Below are 26,218 nucleotides of genomic sequence, written 5' to 3'. Positions count from 1 at the left end.
AACTCAAACGGCAGCGATTCGACTACCGGTGGCCGCTGCCAACAAGCTGGCGGAGACCGGTAAGATAAAAGTCGGATGGTCGGTGTGCTCGCTGAGACTCACTCCGAAAGTTTCCATGCAGATGGAGCGATGCTTCAGATACTTTGACCTCGGACACCTGGCGAGGAACTGCAAGGGCCAGGACATGTCTGCACTATGAAATGCGCAGAAAAGGGGCACGCTAGAGATTGCACGAGGCAACCAATGTGCATGGTCTGCAAACCGGAGGACGGAAACGACCACATAACGGGTGGTTTCAAATGCCCTGCGTACATAAAGGCGAAGGCAGGCCAATGATGATGTAGACAACCCAGCTTAATCTCAATCGTTGCGACATTTCACAGCAACTGTTGTGGCAGTCGACAGCAGAAACGAAGTGCGACGTTGCAATTATTGCAGAGCCGTATCATCCTCGATAACGGTAACTGGGTGGTGGATAGTGCAAGGATGGCTGCAATACAAGTAATGGGCGGTTTCGGTGGATAACCCACTCGAACGCTTCGTGATCGCCATGATCAACAGCGTATTCATCTGTAGCTGCTCTGCTCTCCTGAGATGGACACCAGAGCAGTACAATCGGATGCTGGACGCACTAACCGACTCGTTAGTCGGACGAACACCGGCTGTTATAGGAGGAGACTATAACGCTTGGGCTGTGGAGTGGGGTAGCAGGCTGACCAACATAAGAGGTTATAGCTTGTTGGAAGCCTTGGCGAAGCTGGATGTGAGACTGTGCAACGAAGGTTCCGCTACCACATTCCGTACGGACGGTCGAGAATCCATCATCGACATAACATTCTGCAGTCCTTCACTGTCAGTTAACATGAATTGGAGAGTTAGTGAGCAGTACACACATAGTGATCACCAAGCAATCCACTACACCAGTGGTCGGCGAAATTTTCACGGTAACACCGAGAGTGAGGACTGGCGAGCTGAACTTCGACAAGGACCTTTTTGTGAAAGCACTTCGTGCTGACAGCGTCATTCCGATTCCGAATGCCGATGAGCAACAAAAATGAAGCCGACGAACTACTGGCGTCCGGCGTAATGGTGGAGCGATAAGTTCAGCATCCTCCTGGCTTCCTGGCTAAAAGCCAGAAGACGGGTTCAGAGAGCAAGATCTGAGACAGTCAGAAAAAAGTGTTAGGTATCATTCCGGGCGGCCAGGGCCACTTTTAAACGCGAGATACCCGAGCGAATAAAAAATCCATGGTCATGGTCAAATTTTACACCCACTGCATGGCGTTCTGATAGTGTTTTGAATGGGATCAACCGATAAAAACAACATCATCGTGGTCGGGATGATACCATATAAAACAATACTTTGGTGCAATTATGGGTTATTGAAACCATTTAATGTTGTTTTGGTGAATACGAAATTTGGCACGGGCCATGATTATGGTCTTTTAAGGAGTTGTATGGTGTCTGAATCAATGAGAATTTGCTAGGGTAGTGCTATGCAAGTCCATCTGCTACAAGGAGCTGTGCAGAGAAATTGACGCCAACCCCGAGACAATGCTTACCGTGTCGTTATGACCAGAATCAAGGGTCCAATTACGCCAATCGAAATGTGCGCCGACAAACTGAAAATTATCATGGAAGGTCTTTTCCCGAAGCACGACCCAACCGCATGGCCGCTTACACCGTAGTTGATACAGATGTTGATGGTGGAAATGCGGGTGACATTCGAGCCTCCAACGACGAGCCCTTAGATGAGCAAAAGGGCTGAAAGCGAAAAAAGCTCCCGGACCGGATGGTATCCCCAACGTGGTACTGCCGCTCCACCGCGATCCTGTCGTTTCTGGACATGTTCAGGATAGTCCTACATAAATGCCCGTGACAATGGCTACTTCCCGGATAGATGGAAAATCCAGAAGCTGGTGTTGCTGCCAAAGCCAGGGAAGCCGCCAGGAGATCCAGAATCGTATCTGCCTATATGCTCTTGGTAAACTACTGGTAAGGGTCATCCTCAACAGGCTGACGAACTACACTGAAAGAGAGGACGGACTATTGCAGAGGCAGTTTGGATTCCAGAAAAGGGAAGAAGGGTATCTATGGCATGTATGGGAACAGGTGACCATCGGATTTGATTACTTGCTGCACCTAAACAGCATTCGCACCTTGAAAATAGTCTCTGAAAAATTTTAGCGCAATTGGACACGATTAAGGGGTTGCGCAAAACAGCCAAAGTGCAAAATATAATTATAATATTCAGAAATTGAATTCGAATTTTTTATACTAAATGGCTTAGGATATAATAAAACGTCGATATCTACTACCACCCTGGAATATTTTTTTAAGATAACCTTTATGGAACTTGAAAAATTCTATATTTGAGTTGATACTGGGTTTGAAAAGGCTGCTAATATATTATTTTCTATGCCAAATGTCTTAGAAATGCATGAAACAACGGATATTTCATCCTCTCGCAAAAAAATGTTTTGACAAAAGTTGCCTTTATGATGCTTTTAATTTTTAAACTGAGATTTTCAAATAGAAATTTATAAAATTGTTTTTTTTTTTAATTGACACCAGATTTCGATACTTCATTGATTTCTAAATATTTTGGCATACAAAGAAAAATAAAAGCTTTTCCAAACTCAAGTCCCACCATAATTCAATTTTTTTCTTAAGTCACAAAGGCATTTCATTACACCGGATCTCGACTCTTCATGACATTGTTTTTGATTGGGCTCATATTTTGCAAGGGGACTTTTTTTGGAGGTGCCAATACTTTGGAGGTGTGTCCGGTTTGAAAATTGAGGATGACAGTAAATATTGGCATTCTATCGCACATCAAGTGTACTAAGGAGAAAATTATAGAAACTTTAAACTGATTGGTGGATTGTTGATTATTATTAGATTTGAATTACCAGTCCCTGAGCTGCTATGGCATTCCGGTTATATTCCAGACAGCATCCACCCATATTTTTACTCAAGCAAGTGAAACAGAGATACTTTTATAATCCTTTGTTGATTTAGTTTTTCACATATTCACATGTCGAACAAAATTCGTCACTGCAAGTTTCCATTTAAAATCAAACACATTGATTCTGGGTTCGACCATATCTTTCCTTCTTTCAGATCAAAGGTAGTCCGCTAAGTATTCCAATTTTAAGTAAGACGCAGAAATATTCAATGCCAGATGTTCCATGTAACATTTCGACTAGAGATTCAATTAAGTGCAGGATTAGTTGGATCTAGGTTAGGAACCAACAACTTTGTGATATTACGGAACTCTTCCCGACATTGAGGAGACATCAATTTTCATGGTACGGCATGGGATTATCTTTTCGATAATAATTATAATTGATCTAGTTTACTCTGCGATCTTTGTTGCAGCTTTGAAAGTTGGCCTGTTTTACTGCCCATGACCACATTTCCGTTCTCCTTGTTTCTATGAAACTGAGAAAATGAGTGGAAGTTTGCAATAATTTTCGCTATTTTTGTTGAAATTTGAAGTCTTTGTCTTGTTCGTTGTTTATTCTGGACTAACAGGACCGTAGTGTAATTTTCCGACACCTTTGGTAGAGTGTCAGTTAATTAGTTAGTTTACCCAAAAGTTGAGTTTTAAGACGATCCATAATTTGTTTTTCATTATCATATTCTTATTTCTTCTCATTTCTTCAAAGTTTCAGTACTAAACCTTTTCTACTGTCAACTTTTATGTGCTTAAAAGACTCTAGATTAAAAATATGCTTCATATTCTTATTGCCAAGATTTCATTGGAAAACTGATAGAATTTCTATAAAATTATGCATAAATATCTTTTGACTAAGTGTACAAAGTATCGTTTTCCTAGTCAAGTGGTTCAAAATTAGTGTTTTCGAGGAGTTTTGTAATTTTTCCAATTACCAATAAATAAAGTTCATCACAAACAATCGTTTAAAACAATTGTTTTTTTTTATTTATTTCGATATCGTACGACTTGCAATGTAATGTTTTAAAACAATTTTGTGCAAATGTTAACCTCAACTAATTTTTCCGAAAATCATTTCATCGGTCCAATTCTGGTCAGTTTTGGCCATTCTTCTGAGAACGACCGGATAAATTTCGTAAAGAGCGCACTCAATGTGACGCATAACTCACAGTTGTTTGCTATTTGTCGGAGCCGATAGCATAAATCACTAAGTAATTTACGCTTGTCCGAACATGTCGTAGACTCAGGCGATTCGTATTTAAAATGCCAAAATATTCTGACTCATGCGGTAGAAGACAAAAGGTCAAGTCGGCGGGAAACTCTAAAGATGGCTCATATGACCCTATTTCACGCTTTTCTAAACTTTATTCCTTCAACTTCTTGCTCTGCCTTGAGTACTATGGCTCTTAATATTGTGAAATATTTCACACCTTCCACTCCCTTGCCAATTAAATTTTGTTGCGACATAAAAAAGGAAAAATTGACTCACTCTTAGTCATTAATAAAAAAGGAAAAAAAATCAGTGGTCGATCCAACCATTCTTCAAAGGAGAGTGTAGAACGTTCTATCCATCGTTCTTTGGAAGTCTTAGTTTTATTGCAGTAGTAGGTTCGAAACTAAATGATAAGGCATATTACAAATTACAGTAGTCTGTATTAGCGAGTTCACCATCCAATCAATATTTTAAAGTAATTCTATTAACGTCTGAGTAATCTAAATTTGAACCGAGTTCATGCTATTTGCGGAAAAAAATCTTTCCGCAATAAGACGTATTCCACCTCTAACCCGATTTGTTTCCGACTTTGGTGCAACCATCAAGAGATCGATTTGCATAATTCTACGTTCGAGTATCGCGTCTTACCCGGAAACTTAGTGCCATAGCAGTGCCACGCGTTGACGGGAAACGTAACGCTCTCTACCCACATTCCCGGCTCGAGAAATCCAACGAAATTCGGAAACTTTTTCAAGCAACAAATACCCACGGAAAGTGTGCCTACCCTAATTACATTAAACCTTCCATTTCAATTTCGAGTGCTTTTCCCAGTTTCGGTTTCACAACGGTTATCCTCGTTCCTGTATCACTCAGCGAAAAAAAAAAAACAAAAACAAAAGTGATAGAATGGTTAGGAACGAAACGAAGATTCAGGTTCTGTTTGAGATAGGCTCTTTGTTGAGTTGAAAGTTTTTTATGAGGGAAAAGAAAAGTTTGGTTGTCTCGTAGATGAATAAATTATAAGCAAACTTTGGGACATGTTTCGGTGCTGCGCTTACTTTCGCTTCAAATTTCTTTTCCGACTTAAATGACTTAAATGAATCGAAAATCCATGCCAGTTGAAAGTTTTTTTTTTGCTGAAAGGCACTCTTTCAAGCACACTCATGATTATCTTTTGATAAAAGACAGATTCTTCTCGGAACCGTTTCAAGAAAATCATCCAACCAGATTTTCCGCCGACGTCACACACGTTATCCATACTTACCATCAACTTCCGGTACAGCAATCGAATTTCCTCGATCGATGGAAACGATTCCACGCTCCAGGTTAGGTTGTAAATCTCCCGATAGCGGCTGTACATCGGTGAGTGGAACTGGGCCGGACCTGGCCGGCCCGAGACTTCGATGTACTTTTTGGCACGTCCGAGCGAATTTTCCGCCACGCAGCTTAAGGAGGTTGAAGAAATATGTTGGAAGCGGAATTGAAATTTTGCTGATTTACTTTTAGTCGCGTAGAAGGGGATTGCATCTTACCTGTAATTGCCAAAATCAGATGGGCGCACATTTCGTATCGTTAGGTAGTGCTTGTCCCCGCGGGTGTCCATCGTTCGGCGGTCGTTCGGGTGCAGTAGGAATGAGTCCTGGTACCACATCATCTGCAAGTGATGCAAGTGCGAGAGCTTGATGATAATATTGATGGAAGTTATTGATTTAATTAATTTTTTTAAACTTTTGATATTTATTTCACATAAGTCTAACGCAACTTTCAGATCGACTGTGGAAAGCTAAGTTTAAGTTGAAGGAAGGTGAGAATAGTATGCGAGAAATCTGCTTGCAGAAAATCGAATCCTTTATGTTGGATAAGAAGAAGGAAAAGATCACGGAATCAGTCAAATTCGGCAACTGATTCAAGGTCAACTTATTTTGATTTATTTTTATGTTAAGTGAGTCAAATCTGTCGTATTTGAGTAATACTGCTTGATTTACAACACCTGACAAGTGATGACTCTGTTGGACAAGTTAATGTACAGATGTGCATGCACACTTCCTTCATTTATCCGTAATCATAGGCTTCCAGAAATTTGATCGTACTCTAATTAGCTTCTAATTTGTTTTATTTTAAAAACAGAAATAATAATTTATTCAATTTAAAACACAATAGATTATGTTTTAAGCCTCGAATTTGATTATGCAGAACACAAGTTTTATTTTTCCACTAAATCAGTAAACGACTAAATCAAATAAATTTCCCATAACAAACCTATATTTTCCAATCAAACACATCACGAAATAAGAAAACACCAGTTGCTCGATTCCCACCGAGCGAAACATTGTACTACTCCGAGTAGATTACTGCAAACCAAAAAAAAAGCAAATCGACGGAATGAGTAACATAAGCGAAAACAGCAACCACTTTCGCATTCTACTCCGTTTTTTGCCCGCCTCAGAAGTTGAGGAATGATTCCGGGGTTTTTTTTTGTAACCACCACACAGCACTGTTGTTGCTTCCATCCAATTCACTTCGCTTTTGAGCGGTAAGGTTTTTCCACCGATCGGAATCGGTTCAACTGCTTGCCGCATATATTTTTTTTGTTTCTACTGCTGTTGCTACAACATGTTAGGTAACGAATCGTGTTTTTCCTCCTTGCCTTGTGCCTGCCTGGCTCCGAGATGCTGTCGATACAGATTGATTTATGTTTTCTAGTTTTTTTTTGTCTTATTCTGGACAGAAGTTTGCTCTCTACCGTTATTCAATACTTCCCGATCCCGATACTGTTGCTGGTTTTTAGTTCGAAGTATTTTTTTGCTTCTTCTTAGATAAGCTTTTCCTTTCGCTTTTTGCAAGGTGATGTTTCAGGATGATTGGTAAGCGGAATCAAATTATGTTGAAATACATTAGCGATATTGTATTGTATGTATTAACATAAGCTTTGGTGAAGAGCTTTTGTTTGTTTTGCCTTTCTCATATAAAGAAAGGCTATGCAATCACTGTAAAAATCGACTTTTCAACCGAGGCCCGGAGGGCCGAGTGTCATACACCATTCGATTCAGTTCGTCGAGATCGGCAAATGTCTGTGTGTATGTGTATGTATGTGTGTGTGTGTATGTGTGTGTGTGTATGTGTGTGTGTCATTTAAACTCACACAACTTTCTCAGAGATGGCTGAACCGATTTTCGCAAACTTAGTTTCATATGAAAGGTATAACGCTCCCATAAGCTGCTATTGAATTTTTAGTTGATCCGACTTCCGGTTCCGGAGTTACGGGTTGAAGAGTGCGGTCACACAGCAAATTCCCATATAAACCACCATGATGTTCAAATGATGTAAAACATATTAAAATTGATCTAACATTACTCTAGTTTGCGGGTCTGGATCACTAATGATCAATTAAAGCAGCTTTGACCACATTGGCCACCTATGACGGTTCATGACGCCCCCGGGGAACCCGCCAAGTTCCTAAGCTAATATCACACCCATTCCCCAACGAATTCTCTACCGATTTTTACAAACTTGATTTTAAATGAAAGATACAGTAATACCATTGACTGCTGCTGAATTTCATTCGGTTCTGACTCTTGCTTCCGGAGTTACAGGGGTATTAGTAAGGATACACTGGAATTTCCCATATACGTCGGTACAATCGTAATACCTCAGAGGCTAAAAACTAGTGAAATGGTCTCCAAATTACTTCTAATCGCAGATCTAGATAACTGATTGCCAATCAAACATTCTTTGACTATATTGTCCACTATCGACGATTCCGGAAGTCCGGAATTCCGGGCATATTCTACAATTATAGTCACATCGGTTCTTCGGTGATGACTGAACCGATTTTCTCAAACCAAGTCTCAAATGGAAGGCAAAATATGCAGTTGAGTATTGCGTCGCCGCCCCTCCCCCCCCCCCCCCCCCGCCTTGCCCAGGCACTTCCCTCCTTCATCACTCCCCTCCCCTTGGACCACCCTCACGCCCGCATTTCCTTCATCCACCCTGTATACCGAAATAAGATGAAGGATTTTTGACGCATCCTCCACTCCCACTCTACCCATTCCCTTCACTTTCAAACCCATTCCACAAACATTTCAAAATATAATCACATGAAGATAACATTGAGCTTATGCTGATTAAGCTAATTAAATATTATTCTTTTGCCTTTCTCATATAGAAAGTTTATGCAATTGCTCCAAAAACCGACTTTCTAACCGAGGCCCGGAGGGCCGAGTCTCATATAACATTCGACTCAGTTCGCCGAGATCGCAAAATATCTGTGTGTATGTATGTGTGTATGTATGTGTGTAGGTATGTATGCATGTATGTGTGTATGTGCAGATTTGTTAACAAAATGTCCACATCGGTTTCTCGGAAATGGCTGAACGGATTTTTACAAACTAAGATTCAGATGCAAGGTATAATATTCCCATAGGTTGCTATTGAATTTCATTTTCAACCGACATCTTGTTGCGGATTACGAGTTGAAGAGTATGGTTACATAACAAAATTTGTTGATTTGTCCACATCGGTTTCTCGGAATTTTCTGAACCGATTTGGCAAACTTGATTTTAAATGAAGCTCGCTCGGTCCATCAGCTGCTGTTGAATTTTGTGTGGATCCGAGTTCTAGTTCCTGAATTACAGGGTGATACGTACGATCACGCAGCAAATCCCGATTCTAACGAATTCTGCGATGAATGTAAAAAGGTGAATTTTTTTTCCAAAATGTAAACACAACTGTTGAATTTGTAGATCTAGGTCACCAACAGTCATTCAAAGTCTCTTTGGCCACACTGGCCACCATTGACGGATCCGGAAGCATCCAAATTCAGAATAACGGTTATATTGGTTTCTCGAAAATGGATAGACCGATTTGATCAACTTAGTCTCAAATGAAAGGTGTTGCGTCCCCAGAAACTGATATTAAATTCCATCTTCATCCGACTTCCGGCTCCGGAGTTACGGGTTGTGGAGTGCGATCACATAGAAAACTCCGATTCAAACCGATACCGCGATAAATGCAAAAAGGTGCTCTTATATATACTTACCAAGTGTAATAAGAATGAAAGACATTTCCATAATGTTATATTGTACGAACCAGCTATTAAATCATAGTTTGGAGAAATGAGAAAGGCACAATTGCACCTCTAGGTGGATTAAAACAGGTTTTTTAACTAGTCATTGCAATTGGGAAATTCAGTAAAGCTAATTTAATAAATACATCATCGGTTAGTATGCTATTTACAAAAAGTATGAAAGTAAATGGTTCCAAGATGCACCCTTGTGGAATTATTGGTGTTTTGCAAGATATGTGGTCAAATCTTGACAGTGATGCATACATCTAATTTCAAGAAAGTGTTTTGCTTTATTTAAAAACAAATCCATTCTACTTTGGTTGCAACGAACCCAAGAATCACGTTTATACGACGTCTAGAGGAATATCCAAAAAGAGGAAACTGTTTCGATCCTCGATTCTTGATTCTTAATTCTCGATTCTCAGAAATCTCGATTCTCGATTCTCGGAATTCTCGATTGTCAGAGCTATCGATTGTCGTAGTTCTCGATTGTCGGAATAATCGATAATCGGAATTCGCGATTGTCGGAATTCTTGATTGTCAGAATTTTCGATTGTCGGAATTCTCGATTCTCAGAATTCTCGATATTTTTGATTCTCGGAATTCTCGATTCTCGGAGTTCTCAATTCTCAGAATACTCGATTCTCGGTATTCACGATTTTCGGAATTCTGGATCCTCGGAGTTTTAAATTCTCGGAGTTCTTGATTGTCGAAATTTTCGATTGTCGGAGTTCTCGATTGTCGAAGTTCTGGATTGTCGGAATTCTCAATTGTAGATTTCTCGATTCTCAGAATTCTCGATTCTCTGAATTCTGAATTGTTGGGATGCTTGATTCTCGGAATTCTCGATTGTCGGAATTCTCGATTTTCGGAATTCTCGATTCTCGGAATTATCGATTCTAGGAATTCTCGATTCTCGGAATTCTCGATTTTCGGAATTCTCGATTGTCGGAATTATCGATTCTCGGAATTCTGGATTCTCGGAATTCTCGATTGTCGGAGTTCTCAATTGTCGAAATTCTCAATTGTCGAAATTCTCCATTGTCGGAGTTCTTGATTGTCGGAGTTCTCGATAATCGAAATTCACGATTGTCGGAATTCTCGATTGTTGGAATAATCGATTTTAAGAATTCTTAATTGTCGGAATTCTCGATTGTCGGAATTCTGGATTGCTGAAATTCTCGATTCTCGGAATTCTCGATTCATGGAGTTTTTGATTCTCAAAATTCTCGACATTCTTGATTTTCGGAATTATCGATTCTCGGAACTCTCGATTCTCGGATTTCTCGATTTTCGGAGTTCTCGATTGTCGGAATTCTCGATTGTCAGAGTTCTCGATTGTTAAAGTTCTCGATTGTCGGAGTTTTCGATAATCGGAATTCACGATTGTCGAAATTCTCGATTGTCGGAACTTTCGATTGTCAAAATTCTCGACTGTCGGAATTCTTTTTTGTCGGAATTCTTGATTGTCGGAAATCTCGATTGTCGGAATTCTCGATTTTAAGATTCTAGGAATTCTCGATTCTCGGAATTCTCGATTCTCGGGATTCTCGGAGTTCTCGTTTCTCAAAATACTCGATTCTCGGTATTCACGATTTTCAGAATTCTCGCCTCTCGGAATTAACAATTATCGATAATCGGAATTCGCGATTGTCGGAATTCTTGATTGTCAGAATTTTCGATTGTCGGAATTCTCGATTCTCAGAATTCTCGATATTTTTGATTCTCGGAATTCTCGATTCTCGGAGTTCTCAATTCTCAGAATACTCGATTCTCGGTATTCACGATTTTCGGAATTCTGGATCCTCGGAGTTTTAAATTCTCGGAGTTCTTGATTGTCGAAATTTTCGATTGTCGGAGTTCTCGATTGTCGAAGTTCTGGATTGTCGGAATTCTCAATTGTAGATTTCTCGATTCTCAGAATTCTCGATTCTCTGAATTCTGAATTGTTGGGATGCTTGATTCTCGGAATTCTCGATTGCCGGAATTCTCGATTTTCGGAATTCTCGATTCTCGGAATTATCGATTCTAGGAATTCTCGATTCTCGGAATTCTCGATTTTCGGAATTCTCGATTGTCGGAATTATCGATTCTCGGAATTCTGGATTCTCGGAATTCTCGATTGTCGGAGTTCTCAATTGTCGAAATTCTCAATTGTCGAAATTCTCGATTGTCGAAATTCTCCATTGTCGGAGTTCTTGATTGTCGGAGTTCTCGATAATCGAAATTCACGATTGTCGGAATTCTCGATTGTTGGAATAATCGATTTTAAGAATTCTTAATTGTCGGAATTCTCGATTGTCGGAATTCTGGATTGCTGAAATTCTCGATTCTCGGAATTCTCGATTCATGGAGTTTTTGATTCTCAAAATTCTCGACATTCTTGATTTTCGGAATTATCGATTCTCGGAACTCTCGATTCTCGGATTTCTCGATTTTCGGAGTTCTCGATTGTCGGAATTCTCGATTGTCAGAGTTCTCGATTGTTAAAGTTCTCGATTGTCGGAGTTTTCGATAATCGGAATTCACGATTGTCGAAATTCTCGATTGTCGGAACTTTCGATTGTCAAAATTCTCGACTGTCGGAATTCTTTTTTGTCGGAATTCTTGATTGTCGGAAATCTCGATTGTCGGAATTCTCGATTTTAAGATTCTAGGAATTCTCGATTCTCGGAATTCTCGATTCTCGGGATTCTCGGAGTTCTCGTTTCTCAAAATACTCGATTCTCGGTATTCACGATTTTCAGAATTCTCGCCTCTCGGAATTAACAATTTTCGATTCTCGGAATTTTCGATTGTCGGAGTTCTCGATGGTCGAAATTCTCGATTGTCGGAGTTTTCGATTGTCGGAGTTTTCGATTGTCGGAGTTTTCGATTGTCGGAGTTTTCGATTCTTCGAATTCTCAATTGTTGGAATGCTGGATTCTCGGAATTCTCGATTGTCGGAATTCTAGATTGCCGGAATTCTTGATTCTCAGAAATCTCGATTCTCAGTTTTCTCGATTCTCGGTATTCTCGATTCTCGGTATTCTCGATTCTCGGTATTCTCGATTCTCGGAATTCTCGACCCTAGGAATTGTCTATTCTCGGAATTCTCATTTTTCGAAATTCTCGATTGTGGAAATTCTCAATTTTCGGAATTCTCGATTGTCGCAATTCTCGATTCTCGGAATTCTCGATTTTCGGAGCTCTTGATTTTCTGAATTCTCGATTGTCGGAGTTCTCGATTGTCGAAGTTCTCGATTGTCGGAATTATCGATAATCGGAATTCACGATTGTCGAAATTTCCGATTGTCGGAATTCTAGATTGTCGGAATTCTCGATTATCGGAGCTCTCGATTGTCGGAATTATCGACTTTTGGAATTTCCGATTGTTGAAATTATCTATTCTCGCAATTCTCGCTTGTCGGAATTCTCGATTGTAGTAATTCTCGTTTATCGTTGTTCTCGATTTTCGGAATTGTCGATTTACGGAATTGTCGATTCTCGGAATTCTTTATTCTCGGAATTCTCCATTCTCGGAATTCTCGATTCTCGGAATTCTTGATTGTCGGAATTATTGTCGGAATTCTCGATTGTCAGAATACTCGATTGTCGGAATTCCCGATTTTCGGGATTAGTTCTCGATTGTCGGAATACGCGGTTGTCAGAATTCTCGATTGTCGGCATTCTCGATTGTCGGAATTCTCGATTGTCGGAATTCTCGATTGTCACAATTCTCCATTGTCGAAATTTTCGATTGTCGATATTGACTCGATTGACGGAATTCTTGATTCTCGGAATTCTCGATGGGAGGAACTCTCGATTGTCGAATTCTCGATTGTCGGAATTTTCGATTATCGGCATTTCGATTTTCGGAATTTTTAATTCTCGGAATTTTCGATTCTCGGAATTTTTTATTATCAAAAATATCAATTCTCGATTTCTCGAGTCTCGATTTTATCGTGTCTCGGTTTTCTCGATTCTCGATTTTCTCGAGTCAATTCTCGATTCTCGATTCTCGAGACTCTATTTTCTCGTGTCTATTTTCTCGAGTCTCGATTTTCTCGAGTCTCGATTTTCTTGAGTCTCGATTTTCTCGAGTCTCGATTTTCTCGAGTCTCGATTTTCTGGAGTCTCGATTTCCTCGAGTCTCAATTTTCTCGAGTCTCGATTTTCTCGAGTATCAATTTTCTCGAGTCTAGATTTTCTCGAGTCTCAATTTTCTCGAGTCTCGATTTTCTCGAGTCTCGATTTACTCGAGTCTCGATTTTCTCGAGTCTCGATTTTCTCGAGTCTAGATTTTCTCGAGTCTCAATTTTCTCGAGTCTCGATTTTCTCGAGTCTCGATTTACTCGAGTCTCGATTTTCTCGAGTCTCGATTTTCTCGAGTCTCGATTTTCTCGAGTCTCGATTTTCTCGAGTCTCGATTTTCTCGATTCTCAATTTTCTCGAGTCTCGATTTTCTCGAGTCTCGATTTTCTCGAGTCTCGATTTTCTCGAGTTTCGATTTTCTCGAGCCTCGATTTTTTCGAATATCGATTTTTTTGAATCTCGATTTTCTCGAGTCTCGATTTTTTCGAGTCTCGATTTTTTTCGAGTCTCGATTTTTTCGAGTCTCGATTTTTTTCGAGTCCCGATTTTCTCGAGTCTCGATTTTCTCGATTTTCTCAAGTCTCGATTTTCTCGAGTCTCGATTTTTTCGATTCTCGATTTTCTCAATTCTCTCGAGTCTCGATTTTCTCGATTTTTTCAAGTCTCGATTTTCTCGAGTCTCAATTTTCTCGAGTCTCGATTTTCTCAATTCTCGATTTTCTCGAGTCTCTATTTTCTCGAGTCTCAATTTTCTCGAGTCTCGATTTTCTCGAGTCTCGATTTTCTCGAGTCTCGATTTTCTCGAGTCTCGATTTTCTCGAGTCTCGATTTTCTCGAGTCTCGATTTTCTCGAGTCTCGATTTTCTCGAGCCTCGATTTTTTCGAATCTCGATTTCTTTGAATCTCGATTTCTTTGAATCTCGATTTTCTCGAGTCTCGATTTTCTCGAGTCTCGATTTTTTCGATTCTCGATTTTCTCAAGTCTCGATTTTCTCGAGTCTCGATTTTCTCAATTCTCGATTTTCTCGAGTCTCAATTTTCTCGAGTCTCGATTTTCCCGAGTCTCAATTTTCTCGAGTCTCGATGTTCTCGAGTCTCAATTTTCTCGAGTCTCTATTTTCTCGAGTCTCGATTTTCTCGAGTCTCTATTTTCTCGAGTCTCGATTTTCTCGAGTCTCGATTTTCTCGAGTCTCGATTTTCTCGAGCCTCGATTTTTTCGAATCTCGATTTCTTTGAATCTCGATTTCTTTGAATCTCGATTTTCTCGAGTCTCGATTTTCTCGAGTCTCGATTTTCTCGAGTCTCGATTTTCTCGAGTCTCGATTTTCTCGAGTCTCGATTTTCTCGAGTCTCGATTTTCTCGAGTCTCGATTTTCTCGAGTCTCGATTTTCTCGAGTCTCGATTTTCTCGAGTCTCGATTTTCTCGAGTCTCGATTTTCTCGAGTCTCGATTTTCTCGAGCCTCGATTTTTCCGAATCTCGATTTCTTTCAATCTCGATTTTCTCGAGTCTCGATTTTCTCGAGTCTCGATTTTCTCGAGTCTCAATTTTCTCGAGGCTCGATTTTCTCGAGTCTCTATTTTCTCGAGTCTCGATTTTCTCGAGTCTCGATTTTCGATACTCGATTCTTGTTTTTCGATTCTTGATTCTTGATGCTGAATTCAGAGTTATACTTTTGGAATTTCTTTGATTTATTTTAATTTACTTTTCAACATCTGATTTTAAATTTTAGGTTTAGACTTAACATTTATGATTTTGAATTTTTAGATTCTTGTAACTTTGGAGTTAGAATTTTTGATTACTGCAGTTCTAAATTTTAGGATTTTTAAATTCTTGGATTCTTGGATTCTAGGATTCTTGGATTTTGATTGTTGATTTTTAATTCTTTATTTTTGAATTCGCATTCCTGATTTCCGATTATCTTTTCCGATTTCCAATTCCCGCTTTCTTGTTTCTCATTTTCGGTTTGAATTTTTAATCCCACTATTCAGTTATTATACTTTACTGTCTTTCTGTCTTTCTATCTTTCTGTCTTTCTGTCTTTCTGTCTTTGTCTTTCTGTCTTTCTGTCTTTCTGTCTTTCTGTCTTTCTGTCTTTCTGTCTTTTTGTCTTTCTGTCTTTCTGTCTTTCTGTCTTTCTGTCTTTCTATCTTTCTGTCTTTCTGTCTTTCTGTCTTTCTGTCTTTCTGTCTTTCTGTCTTTCTGTCTTTCTGTCTTTCTGTCTTTCTGTCTTTCTGTCTTTCTGTCTTTCTGTCTTTCTGTCTTTCTGTCTTTCTGTCTTTCTGTCTTTCTGTCTTTCTGTCTTTCTGTCTTTCTGTCTTTCTGTCTTTCTGTCTTTCTGTCTTTCTGTCTTTCTGTCTTTCTGTCTTTCTGTCTTTCTGTCTTTCTGTCTTTCTGTCTTTCTGTCTTTCTGTCTTTCTGTCTTTCTGTCTTTCTGTCTTTCTGTCTTTCTGTCTTTCTATATTTCTGTCTTTCTGTCTTTCTGTCTTTCTGTCTTTCCGTCTTTTTGTCTTTCTGTCTTTTTGTCTTTCTGTCTTACTGTTTCTTTCGCATGGAGCCGTGTCAAATAAAGTAGCGATAGTTAAAATCAGCCCGTAACAAGACAAGTGACAAGTGACAAATGACAAATGACAAGTGACAAGTGACAAGTGACAAGTGACAAGTGACAAGTGACAAGTGACAAGTGACAAGTGACAAGTGACAAGTGACAAGTGACAAGTGACAAGTGACAAGTGACAAGTGACAAGTGACAAGTGACAAGTGACAAGTGACAAGTGACAAGTGACAAGTGACAAGTGACAAGTGACAAGTGACAAGTGACAAGTGACAAGTGACAAGTGACAAGTGACAAGTGACAAGTGACAAGTGACAAGTGACAAGTGACAAGTGACAAGTGACAAGTGACAAGTGACAAGTGACAAGTGACAAGTGACAAGTGACAAGTGACAAGTGACAAGTGACAAGTGACAAGTGACAAGTGACAAGTGACAAGTGACAAGTGACAAGTGACAAGTGACAAGTGACAAGTGACAAGTGACAAGTGACAAGTGACAAGTGACAAGTGACAAGTGACAAGTGACAAGTGACAAGTGACAAGTGACAAGTGACAAGTGACAAGTGACAAGTGACAAGTGACAAGTGACAAGTGACAAGTGACAAGTGACAAGTGACAAGTGACAAGTGACAAGTGACAAGTGACAAGTGACAAGTGACAAGTGACAAGTGACAAGTGACAAGTGACAAGTGACAAGTGACAAGTGACAAGTGACAAGTGACAAGTGACAAGTGACAAGTGACAAGTGACAAGTGACAAGTGACAAGTGACAAGTGACAAGTGACAAGTGACAAGTAACAAGTGACAAATGACACATGATAATTTGTATGTGGCGAGTTCAGGGTTCTATTCTCACATTCACATCACTTAGAAAACTTCTTTCCAGTCACTAGGTGACGTAACTTTGAGAATAGGCCCCAGATTCAATATAAGCTAGGAATCAAAACAAAACAAACCTATATGCAACCTCTTCAATATATGAACACACCAGGAACCCATCAAATAACAACTAAACAAAAATATTCAACCATAACCCCCAAACTCACTACCATCGCAAGGTAAAATTCGTAAATCGAAATCGAACATCTCCTCTCCCGTGTAAAACCACAACTATTCTATCAATATTCGTTCGCAGGGGAAATACAACCAACAACACAAGCTGGAGCAGCACCGGTGAATTTGCGCTACAAAGCTGCCGAAAAGCTACCGAGGAAAGCACAGGATCTGGTTTATGCGCTCCGGTGAGCTACACCTTGTTGCCATTGATCTAATTCTCAATAGCCTCAGCCGGCAGCTTGTCTCGTTTGCGGGCGATGTTGGAAGACTGCACGGTCCAAGAAGAACCAGCGGAAAAACTCGACTCGAATGGATGACGTGAAGTATGTATCGGTAATGCTACAAATGCAATCAAGTTGCATCCGACAGAAAGGAACAGAGGGGGGGGGGGGGGGGGAGAAACCGTTATTGGAAACAGATGCAGCAGTGGATTCTGTAAAGTTAAGGTATTCGATCATCCCGTCAGTTGAAGTGGTCTGTCTTCATCGGGGCGGAAGTGTATTTAGAATTTGAACAAATTGTTTGTTTTTCTATTCCTTTTGCTGGTTTGTCTTGTCGTTAGGGAAAATATTGGTTCTGTCATGCATTCTGGATTGAAGAAAAAAGAATGACTCAATTTATCAGTAGACTTACCTCCGGTGTTGAATCTCCGTGAACGGTGCAAACCAGCTGTGTCTCGTAGCCTTCTCCGGCGTGAACCCAAGTCTTCTCAACCGTGATCTCCGGGGGTGCTAAACGAGAAAAACGGAAAACATATTTCCAGAGTGAATACAGCTGAACAGAGACTAAGCCCCAGAAGTAATTATGTACGATTAAATTACATCCCTCCACCGACCTCCTGCACAGATACCGGAATTCGGAGGAAAGTGAACTTTTCCGAGTTTCTTCCTGTGGCCAAACTAAATTAATTGGATCCTCCCTATCTTGAATGCGGTCCGGGAGAGGTAGGTACCGTAGGAAAAGTAATTATTATAATCACGGACCAACTGATCCAGCATACTTCAAACATTTTTAGCATCAACAAAACCAGTTATCCGTAAAAAAGGATAATGTGAGGGTTTTAGGATTTTCCCATTCATCCATCCTAACTGATGAGGAAACACGTCAAAACAAGATCATATAGTACTTGAAGTGAAACAAATCGCCGGATGCTGATTAAAATTCGATTGAATCGCGCCCAAAAGTTAAGAGTCACATGCTTACTTTCCGGAAAAAGCACTTCTCACCCCTAAAACATCCGACGCAACAGGAATCAGATTTCAGCGATGACTTGTTGCTGTGCGCTATCGAAAACGATTCCGGTCGAGACGTGGGTGGGACGATTGTGCGGCCTTGGCTTTGATTTGCATATTCCACATTCTCGACCCGCCCGGTGCGGTTGTTTATTTCACCAAACAAAGGGGAAGTGTGGGCGGTGAAACCCGTTTTCCAAAGTAGCTTGTTACATTTTTGGACAGTCATCGAACAGGCAGCGTTATTTTTTTTTTCTTCTTCTGTGCGAGCTGGCATCTTTTTCTCGGAAGAAGCATGGCTTGGTTTGAAACGAGCAGCCGTAAAGTGGTAGCTTTTTATGCTCGAATAGGGAAATTTAATTTGGCATTTGAGTTATGAAATTGTGAATTCAGACGGGATGAATATTTTTTTTGTTCGTTTCAGATTTTATCGAATCTCATGTAGAATATTTTTTTGACTTTTTGAGCAATTAATTCAGCTTGTCAATTTTTCCTCAACAAATGACAAAGCGGAAGCAATTCATCAGCAGGTCCGAGATTTTTTTGTTTGGATACAAACATGTAGCCAACTAACACATTCGTTTAATTGTTTCCGTGCCTGTCACAGCGAAAGCCCACGGCGGAGCTGCCATCCACCCCCATCACCACCGACTGGCAGGAAAGTGATAAATCTCTTTGAACTTACACAGCACGATGAGTTGCATGTCGACAAACACGGGCTCCCGGATGCCATTGTCCGCATAGCAACGGTAGGTCCCACTGTCCTGTCGGTTGACATTCTCCAGCATCAGCGTCGGTCCCTCCGCCAGATGGGGCGAGCCGTGCAATGAATCCTGATGTAAAATCCCAACATTATTCAAAGGATTTGTAACCTTATTTCACTTTGGCCCGGGTAACGGGCTCAACCGGGCTTGCAAAACTTCAACTAACCTTTCTGGACCAGCTGATGCTGGGTACCGGATTCCCGCTGGCCTTGCACTCCAGCGTCGCCGTGCCACCCTTCCGAACCGTCACGTGTCCCGTTTCCGGATTGGACCGTACGGACGGTGGAACTAGAATTTCCACCGTATGCACCAGATCCCGGTTATCGTGGTCTCCGACCTGGCAGCTGTAGTCACCGGCATCCTGCGGTCGGACGTTCTTGATTTGCAGCGTGTAGCCTTTCAGCAGTTTGAAGCGCAAATCTCGGGTGATGATTAGGTTGGCTGCCGTCACGACGGCACTGCCTCGGCGCCACAGCAGGATGTTGTTACCTGTTTGGGGGGAGAGGTGACAAATGAAAACGAGTTATTATTAGTTTGAAAATGATTGTCCAATTCAATTTGTTGTCCATTATAATAGCAAACGCTCATATCGGTCGACTTGAATGTGCAGCTAATTGGAAACAAAGTCAACCATTTCAGCATGAGCGATTATGTAAACAAGCAATCCGGCCGGTTCTTTAGAAACAGTTTTGCTCATGATCGGAAGATAATATTATTATTTTGGGAGAGCTTGAAATAGTAAGCATGTGTCAGAGAATACGATACAGTGTCGTGTCGGCACGCGATGGTAACAGTAGCAACTGTTGCTAACCACGAAATTCACATATCGTGACCTCAAGTACATAATTAAATAGGTTCGTCCATTCAACTTTAATAAACATGTTCATCGAGACAAAGCTACTGTGATATTTGAGCACTATTCTTTGGTGCCCAATGTCAATTATCAGATTAAAGGGCGAACACGAAATTATTGCGACACATTCAACAGGGCAACTTTTTTACTATTGGGTAAAAATCAACCAAATTTTGCTCACTTTCTCATTGATGTGTATTGTTTACATGCTGTCAAACTCGAAGTCGTGTTTTTCGATTCAACGAAAATGGAGGTGAACCAACGCGAGTCGAGAGAACAAATTCTTTCCAAACACCTGGAATTTCCTGACCTGTCGCACCGGCAGTTAGGCAAAATGTTGAACATTCACCATTCAACCGTCTCCAGAGTGTTGAAGCGGTTCCAGGAGCGGTTGACGTTTTACCACGGCAAAGGAGCTGGAAGAAAACCGGGACCGGAGAACAAAAAGACGGAGGGAAAGGTGAAGCGGATGATTAAAGCAAATCCCAACGTCTCAAGCCGTGATTTGGCTAAAAAAGATCGGCATGTCGCAGAGCTATGTCCAGAATGCAAATAAGAGAGCTGGACTACATACATACAAGGTACAGAACTTCCCAAATCGCGATGAGCGGCAACAATCGACGGCTAAAACTCGGGCACGGAAGCTCTACGAGAAGATGCTAACAAAATATGGCTGCTGTATGATGGACGACGAAACGTATATAAAAGCCGATTTTAAGCAAATTCCGGGGTTGGAGTTTTTCACCGGCAAGAGCAAGTTCTATGTGGACGACAAATTTAAGAAGAAGAAAATGTCGAAGTTCGCCTCCAAACATTTCATGTGGCACGCCATCTGCTCTTGCGGACTGAGGAGTGAGCCTTTCGTGACAAAGGGCACAGTAAATGGCGAGATCTACAAATCTGAGTGCCTCGAGAAGCGCCTTTTGCCGTTCTTGCAGCAGCACGACGAAGCTCCGTTATTTTGGTCAGATTTGGCATCATGCCACTATTCTAAAAGTGTACTGGAATGGTATGAGACCAATTCTGTCCATTTTTTTTCCAAAGAACATGAATCCGTCAAACTGTCCGGAGCTGCGCCCGGTGGAGCAGTACTGGGCAATGATGAAGCGGGAACTTCGGAAGAGCAAGAAGACAGTCGAAGACGAGAAGGACATGTTAAGAAAATGGAAAAAAACTGAGAAACTGGTACCGGATGACACTGTAAAGACTTTGATGGAGGGCATCAAGCGAAAATGCGTTCAATTTTACACTCAAGGCTCCATCGATTAACTTTTCTTTTGATTTTTGAAGTAAATATATGTATAAAACTACCCTAAAATTTTGGCTTGATTTTAAACATTACACCGTGTCCAATAAATTCTCATACACTTCTTCAAAGGCATTGTTGTCGTGTACGCACAACACATATATTAGCTAGGTATTGGTGACATGTTGTACTATGTTTGCACTATTACTGACATGATAACATACATTCTTTCATTCAGTTTACATTTTCTACCGGCGATGAAGGAATTCCGTGCCGTGGTGATAAAAAAATTTTTGGCTGGTGAGCGCCCGGGCGCTATTTTCAAAATTTCAAAGAGTTTTGGAGTAAAGCGCGATTATGTTTACCGGACCATCCAAAGGTACCGTGACACTTGCTCATTGGATGACAGAAAAAGATCCGGCCGCCCTCGTTCGGTAAGGACTGGACAAGTGGTTAAAGTCGTGAAGGAACGGATTAGGCGAAAATCTCAGCGCTCTGTTCGGAAAATGGCTGCTGATCTGAATATGTCGAAATCATCGATGCACAATATTTTAAAACTCGACCTGGGACTGCAAGCTTTCAAGAAACGTAAAGTACACGGAGTTTCGGAAGCTTCCAAGGAAAAAAGACTTGAAAGAGCAAGTGCTATCCTATCACGGCACGCTGGGGAAGAATTTATATTTTCTGATGAAAAATTATTTGTCCTGCAGCAATCTCACAATGTCCAAAATGACCGATTGTGGGCTGTCACTTCCAGGAATGTGTCAGATAGTGACAGGAATATTCCTCGATTCCAAAGCGCCGGTGCAGTGATGGTTTGGGGAGCAATTTGCAAGCGTGGCAAATTTCCGCTTGTTTTCATAGACAGAGGCGTTAAAATTAACGCTGTGTATTATAAAACTGAAGTTATAGAGAAAATCGTAAAGCCAAGTGTGCAATCAATGTTTGGAAATGACCATTATGTGTTTCAGCAGGACAGAGCGCCTTCCCACACAGCGAATGTCGTTCAGAGCTGGTGTCGGAACAATTTGAACGACTTTTTGGAGAAGGACGAATGGCCTCCCAGCTCTCCGGATCTTAATCCCTTGGACTATTTTGTGTGGTCATACATGTTGTCGAAGATCAACGAATACAGAGTGTCCAATATAACCCAATTCAAAACCGTAATTCAACGGATTTGGGACGAAATGCCGATGGAAGCCGTGCGTGCCGCTTGTGATGGTTTTGAGAAACGTCTGAAGCTGGTGAAGAAATTAAAAGGCGGTGTCATTCCAAAACATATGCTGTAAATGACCAGTATTATATAGCATCACAGTATAAAAAATTTCAATAAAATTTGACTTACCAATACAGAATAATTTGGGTTTCATTTTGTATGAGAATTTATTGGACACGGTGTATAAGAAAATTGGCATGATATTTTCGGTGTCGAATTAATTTCGTGTTCGCCCTTTATGGCAGTGAATTTATTTTTCAAACCTGCAATTGATAGAAGAAATTTGATTTCTGACTTCATCAAATCAGTATCATGGGTGACTGGCTCAATCTAAAATTGGTAACAAAAAGCATTTCTACAGTTGTAATCAGTTATCACCATTTTTAGCAGAAATAAAATACTTCTTATCCGCCTTTATACGATGATTCTTATCCAGGTCGAATGAATTAATTGTTGAAACATCTATTTTTCTTTCAAGGATTGCATCGGATTATTTTTCGGTCGCTATGTTGTCGCATTGAATATTTCAAAATTTTTAATAGATTTTTTCATTATTTTCTTTTATCGTCATAAAGATTTACACATAAATAGGAAACCGGAAAATAATGTAAAATTTACCTTTTGCGTATTCCATATTTAAGACAGAAACCTTATGATGGAAGTATCGCATATTTTGGTTTTTAAAAGGACTTTTCTGTTACCGGTAGCTTTAGAGCTTCTCAATATTGTAATAATACTTGTCTGGGATTTTTTCACTTCCGATGACATGGTGAAGTAAAGGATTGAAATATTCATGTAGTAGAATTGTCGGAACAATTTTGGAATTTACTCAACTCGGCAGTCTATCAAAGTTTTAGGGGAAAGTGGTCGGTTGCCGGCACTGGTCGGTTGTCGGCACCCCTACGTAACTTGTGACAGAAAGTAGAGATGGACATTCTGATAAATATCATTTATGTGTCATATTAGTACGATCTTTTTGTGCCGAATGCTGAAGCAAACAGACTCGAATGTCCTGTTCTACGACCAATAATTTTTTGAACAAGTGAAATTCTACTTAAAAGTTTTTTTACGATGATTAAAACGATATAAAGACCTGTTTTAATCCACCTAACGGTGCAATTGTGCCATTCTCATTTCTTCAAACTATGACTCCATGACCGATTATGTTCAATATAATTGTGGAAATGTCTATTACATTCTTAACCCTAGAACGTTGCATTCGTTTTTTTCCACCATAGAACGTTGCACTGGGGTATAAATATACCCCACGCGTTTGATCACATTTTTTTACAGGTAAAAATGCAAACAATAAAAATGTATAATACATCACTTTATTCGTTTTAAAATTTCGAAAACAGCTGTGTAAGTGAAAGTAAGGAATTTATTGAATCAATGATACATAAATTGGTTTGAACAAAATAAAATGTGAAAAAATCGCTCACTATAATTTTGCGAATTTTGAACCGATTTGAATAAAATCAAATGATTCTAAATGTTCAAAGAATGGTCTTGAAACGGTAAAAAATGGAATTTCGATATTTTTGAAAAAGTGAAATTATTTTGAAGAGCGAAAGTTTAAAAATCGTATTTTGGAAAATACCACGAAATGGGGTGCAAATTGAAATGAAAAAATATTTCTGGCCAGTAATACATTGGTAACACGCAACGTTACTGTTACTGCAGTTACTGTGCGCAAATTATACTTGCGAACCATTGCTTTGAAAAACTATAAAATATAAACAATAAAACAATAAAAATCAGCAAAAATTAATTAAATTTTAAAGCGGATCAAATTTTTTGATCCGCTTTAAAATTAAATTAAATAAATTAAATAAATAATTAAAAACGATCATATAATACTAGTTGCTATTTACGCAATAAAACAACCAGTATTTAAACTGGTATTGTCACGAATCACATTTCCACTGACAGCACAAAATCTGATGAAACACAAACGGCAACCGTACGCTGGGGTACAAATGTACCCCACGCCAACTTTGACACTTGCTTCCACAAAGGCTATAAGCAAACCGGCTCCGAAGAAGGCGTGGGGTACATTTGTACCCCAGTGCAACGTTCTAGGGTTAATACACTTTGCACCTACACACGCTCGCCGGACCTGATGTCCTCCTTACTTCCCTAGCTACACTCCTGTAAAATCCATAAATCCTATGTCAGTCGAAAGAAAATTAGGTTGACGATTTTCAAAGTGATTGCATAACCTTTCTATATGAGAAAAGCAAAGGCAAAAATTTGCCAAAATACAAAAAATTTCGACGTTTCATGCATTTTAAAGACATTTGGCATCAAAAATATAAATTCGATTTTTAAATTTTCTTATTCAGTTCCTACTTTTGTGAACTCAGGAACTGTCGTAGATGCATATCAAAAAAATATGAATTTTATCGTTGACGTAATTGCAAGCATGATAGAATTTAGACAAACCGTAATTCACGAAATATAACCGTGCTCCGTTTAATTTTACATGAAACATATACACCCAGGCAAAACGTATAACGAAATTCATAAGATTTATCTTATGATGCATAAAAAATTAACAAAACTATATTTTCATAAGATTAACATGAAAAACATACGGCTTTTATGATTATCTTTTAATTTTATAAGGTATTGCATATGCCAGTCGTTTGAATTTCATACGAGCATCTTATGATTCTCATAAACATAACAGAAATGTATAATATTGTCTTATGATAAATCAAAGATGCCTTATGGAACATGAAATCATAGCAAACCGATTTGACAAAATAAATGCCGTTTCATAAGATAATCTTATGATTTTCATACGTGCTACTTGTGGCTAAAAAGTATACAATATTCCTATGAAATTCGCTGTATTTTTTGCCTGAGTGTACATTACATGCGTAATGACATAGAATTACACTTACTGCCACTCAGAACAAGCGCTATTGGGCAATCCATGAGACGTTTCTGATCAGCTGATTAATTCTTGTTTACTTCTTCTGACGTTACTCCGAGGGGTGCGACGTCCAACAATATCGTTGATTCGATCCAACATCAAACGAATCGGACTAACGAAAGATGTTTGTCGGACGAGTTTTTCTGTTCGCAGGAGTAGACTTGTTGACAGAACCCACCGCTGAATTGTCAAACAAACGTCGTGGTGGATTGCCTAATATGTGGAGTAAAATTACGTGATTTACGAAATACAACGTCATGAAAAATTAAAATCAAACTTAAAAGTAAGTCATTTTTGATGCTCGTATATGCCGGATTCAGGATACGTAAATTTATACGATTTTTTCTAGGTGTGTGGCCAATGTCAAAGCGACTTTGGGGTGTCATTAGTGATTTAGACTGTTATAGTAGTATCAGTTTATATGTGTGGTCGCACTCTTATAATTGTGACTTCAAGAAGCATCACTCCTAAGACCCAACGAAATCGTAAGCCTCTTTTTTGTCGTTTTATCAGTGAGAGAATCGAAGCCCCGAAAACATTCGATCACTTGTATTTCAAATTACAAGTTAATTGAAACTAGAGAACAGTAACTAGCCGGGCCCCTGAGATCCCTTGTCTTTTTGTGGGTTAAAGTCGTAACTCCGGAAACGGATTCAAATCGACATAAAATTCAATAGCAGCCAAAAAATTTTTTTCTACGTTCCATAATATCTAGTCGTTTCATGCATTTTGGAGATATTTGGCATCGAAAGTACGAATTCGATTTCTGAAATTTCATTGTGTCCCCTTAAGAAAAAAAAAATTGTTCCGGCTTATGTGAGAATTTCATATGTGAATGAAAGGTTCGGTCTATATTTCCGCAACCATATAACCGATCCGTACTGAATTTTGTAGACAGCTATGGCGATTATATACCTTTTATTTTGGGACTAAGTTTGTGAAGATCGTCCCAACCTTCCCCGATAAACTGTTGTGAGTTCGTTAATTTTTATAGGTGGCGATTCTTCCGGGGCACTTCCGGAACTGTTTACGATGGTCAATGCA

At 39.7% G+C, this 26,218-nt stretch overlaps 1 protein-coding gene across 7 annotated transcripts in view; it reads right to left on the bottom strand.

The window, feature by feature from the left end:
* The window catches only part of LOC131693297 (lachesin-like), a 303,507-nt gene that overhangs the window by 5,072 nt on the left and 272,217 nt on the right, over positions 1 to 26,218 (bottom strand). For 6 of the 7 annotated variants that reach the window (XM_058981007.1, XM_058981008.1, XM_058981009.1 and 3 more), the window contains 5 exons: positions 19,085 to 19,407; positions 18,840 to 18,987; positions 17,556 to 17,653; positions 5,705 to 5,850; positions 5,437 to 5,617 (listed from right to left, as the gene is read on the bottom strand). In XM_058981007.1, the coding sequence (XP_058836990.1) occupies positions 5,437 to 5,617; positions 5,705 to 5,850; positions 17,556 to 17,653; positions 18,840 to 18,987; positions 19,085 to 19,407 (896 nt within the window). The remainder of the gene's footprint in view (positions 1 to 5,436; positions 5,618 to 5,704; positions 5,851 to 17,555; positions 17,654 to 18,839; positions 18,988 to 19,084; positions 19,408 to 26,218) is intronic. The other variant, XM_058981012.1, reaches the window with a different exon arrangement.

This window comes from Topomyia yanbarensis, chromosome 3 (genome assembly GCF_030247195.1).
Source record: "Topomyia yanbarensis strain Yona2022 chromosome 3, ASM3024719v1, whole genome shotgun sequence".
Classification (NCBI taxonomy): domain Eukaryota; kingdom Metazoa; phylum Arthropoda; class Insecta; order Diptera; family Culicidae; genus Topomyia; species Topomyia yanbarensis.
Note: the sequence above shows the minus strand (reverse complement) of the source record. Positions and strands in the feature narration are given on the sequence as shown.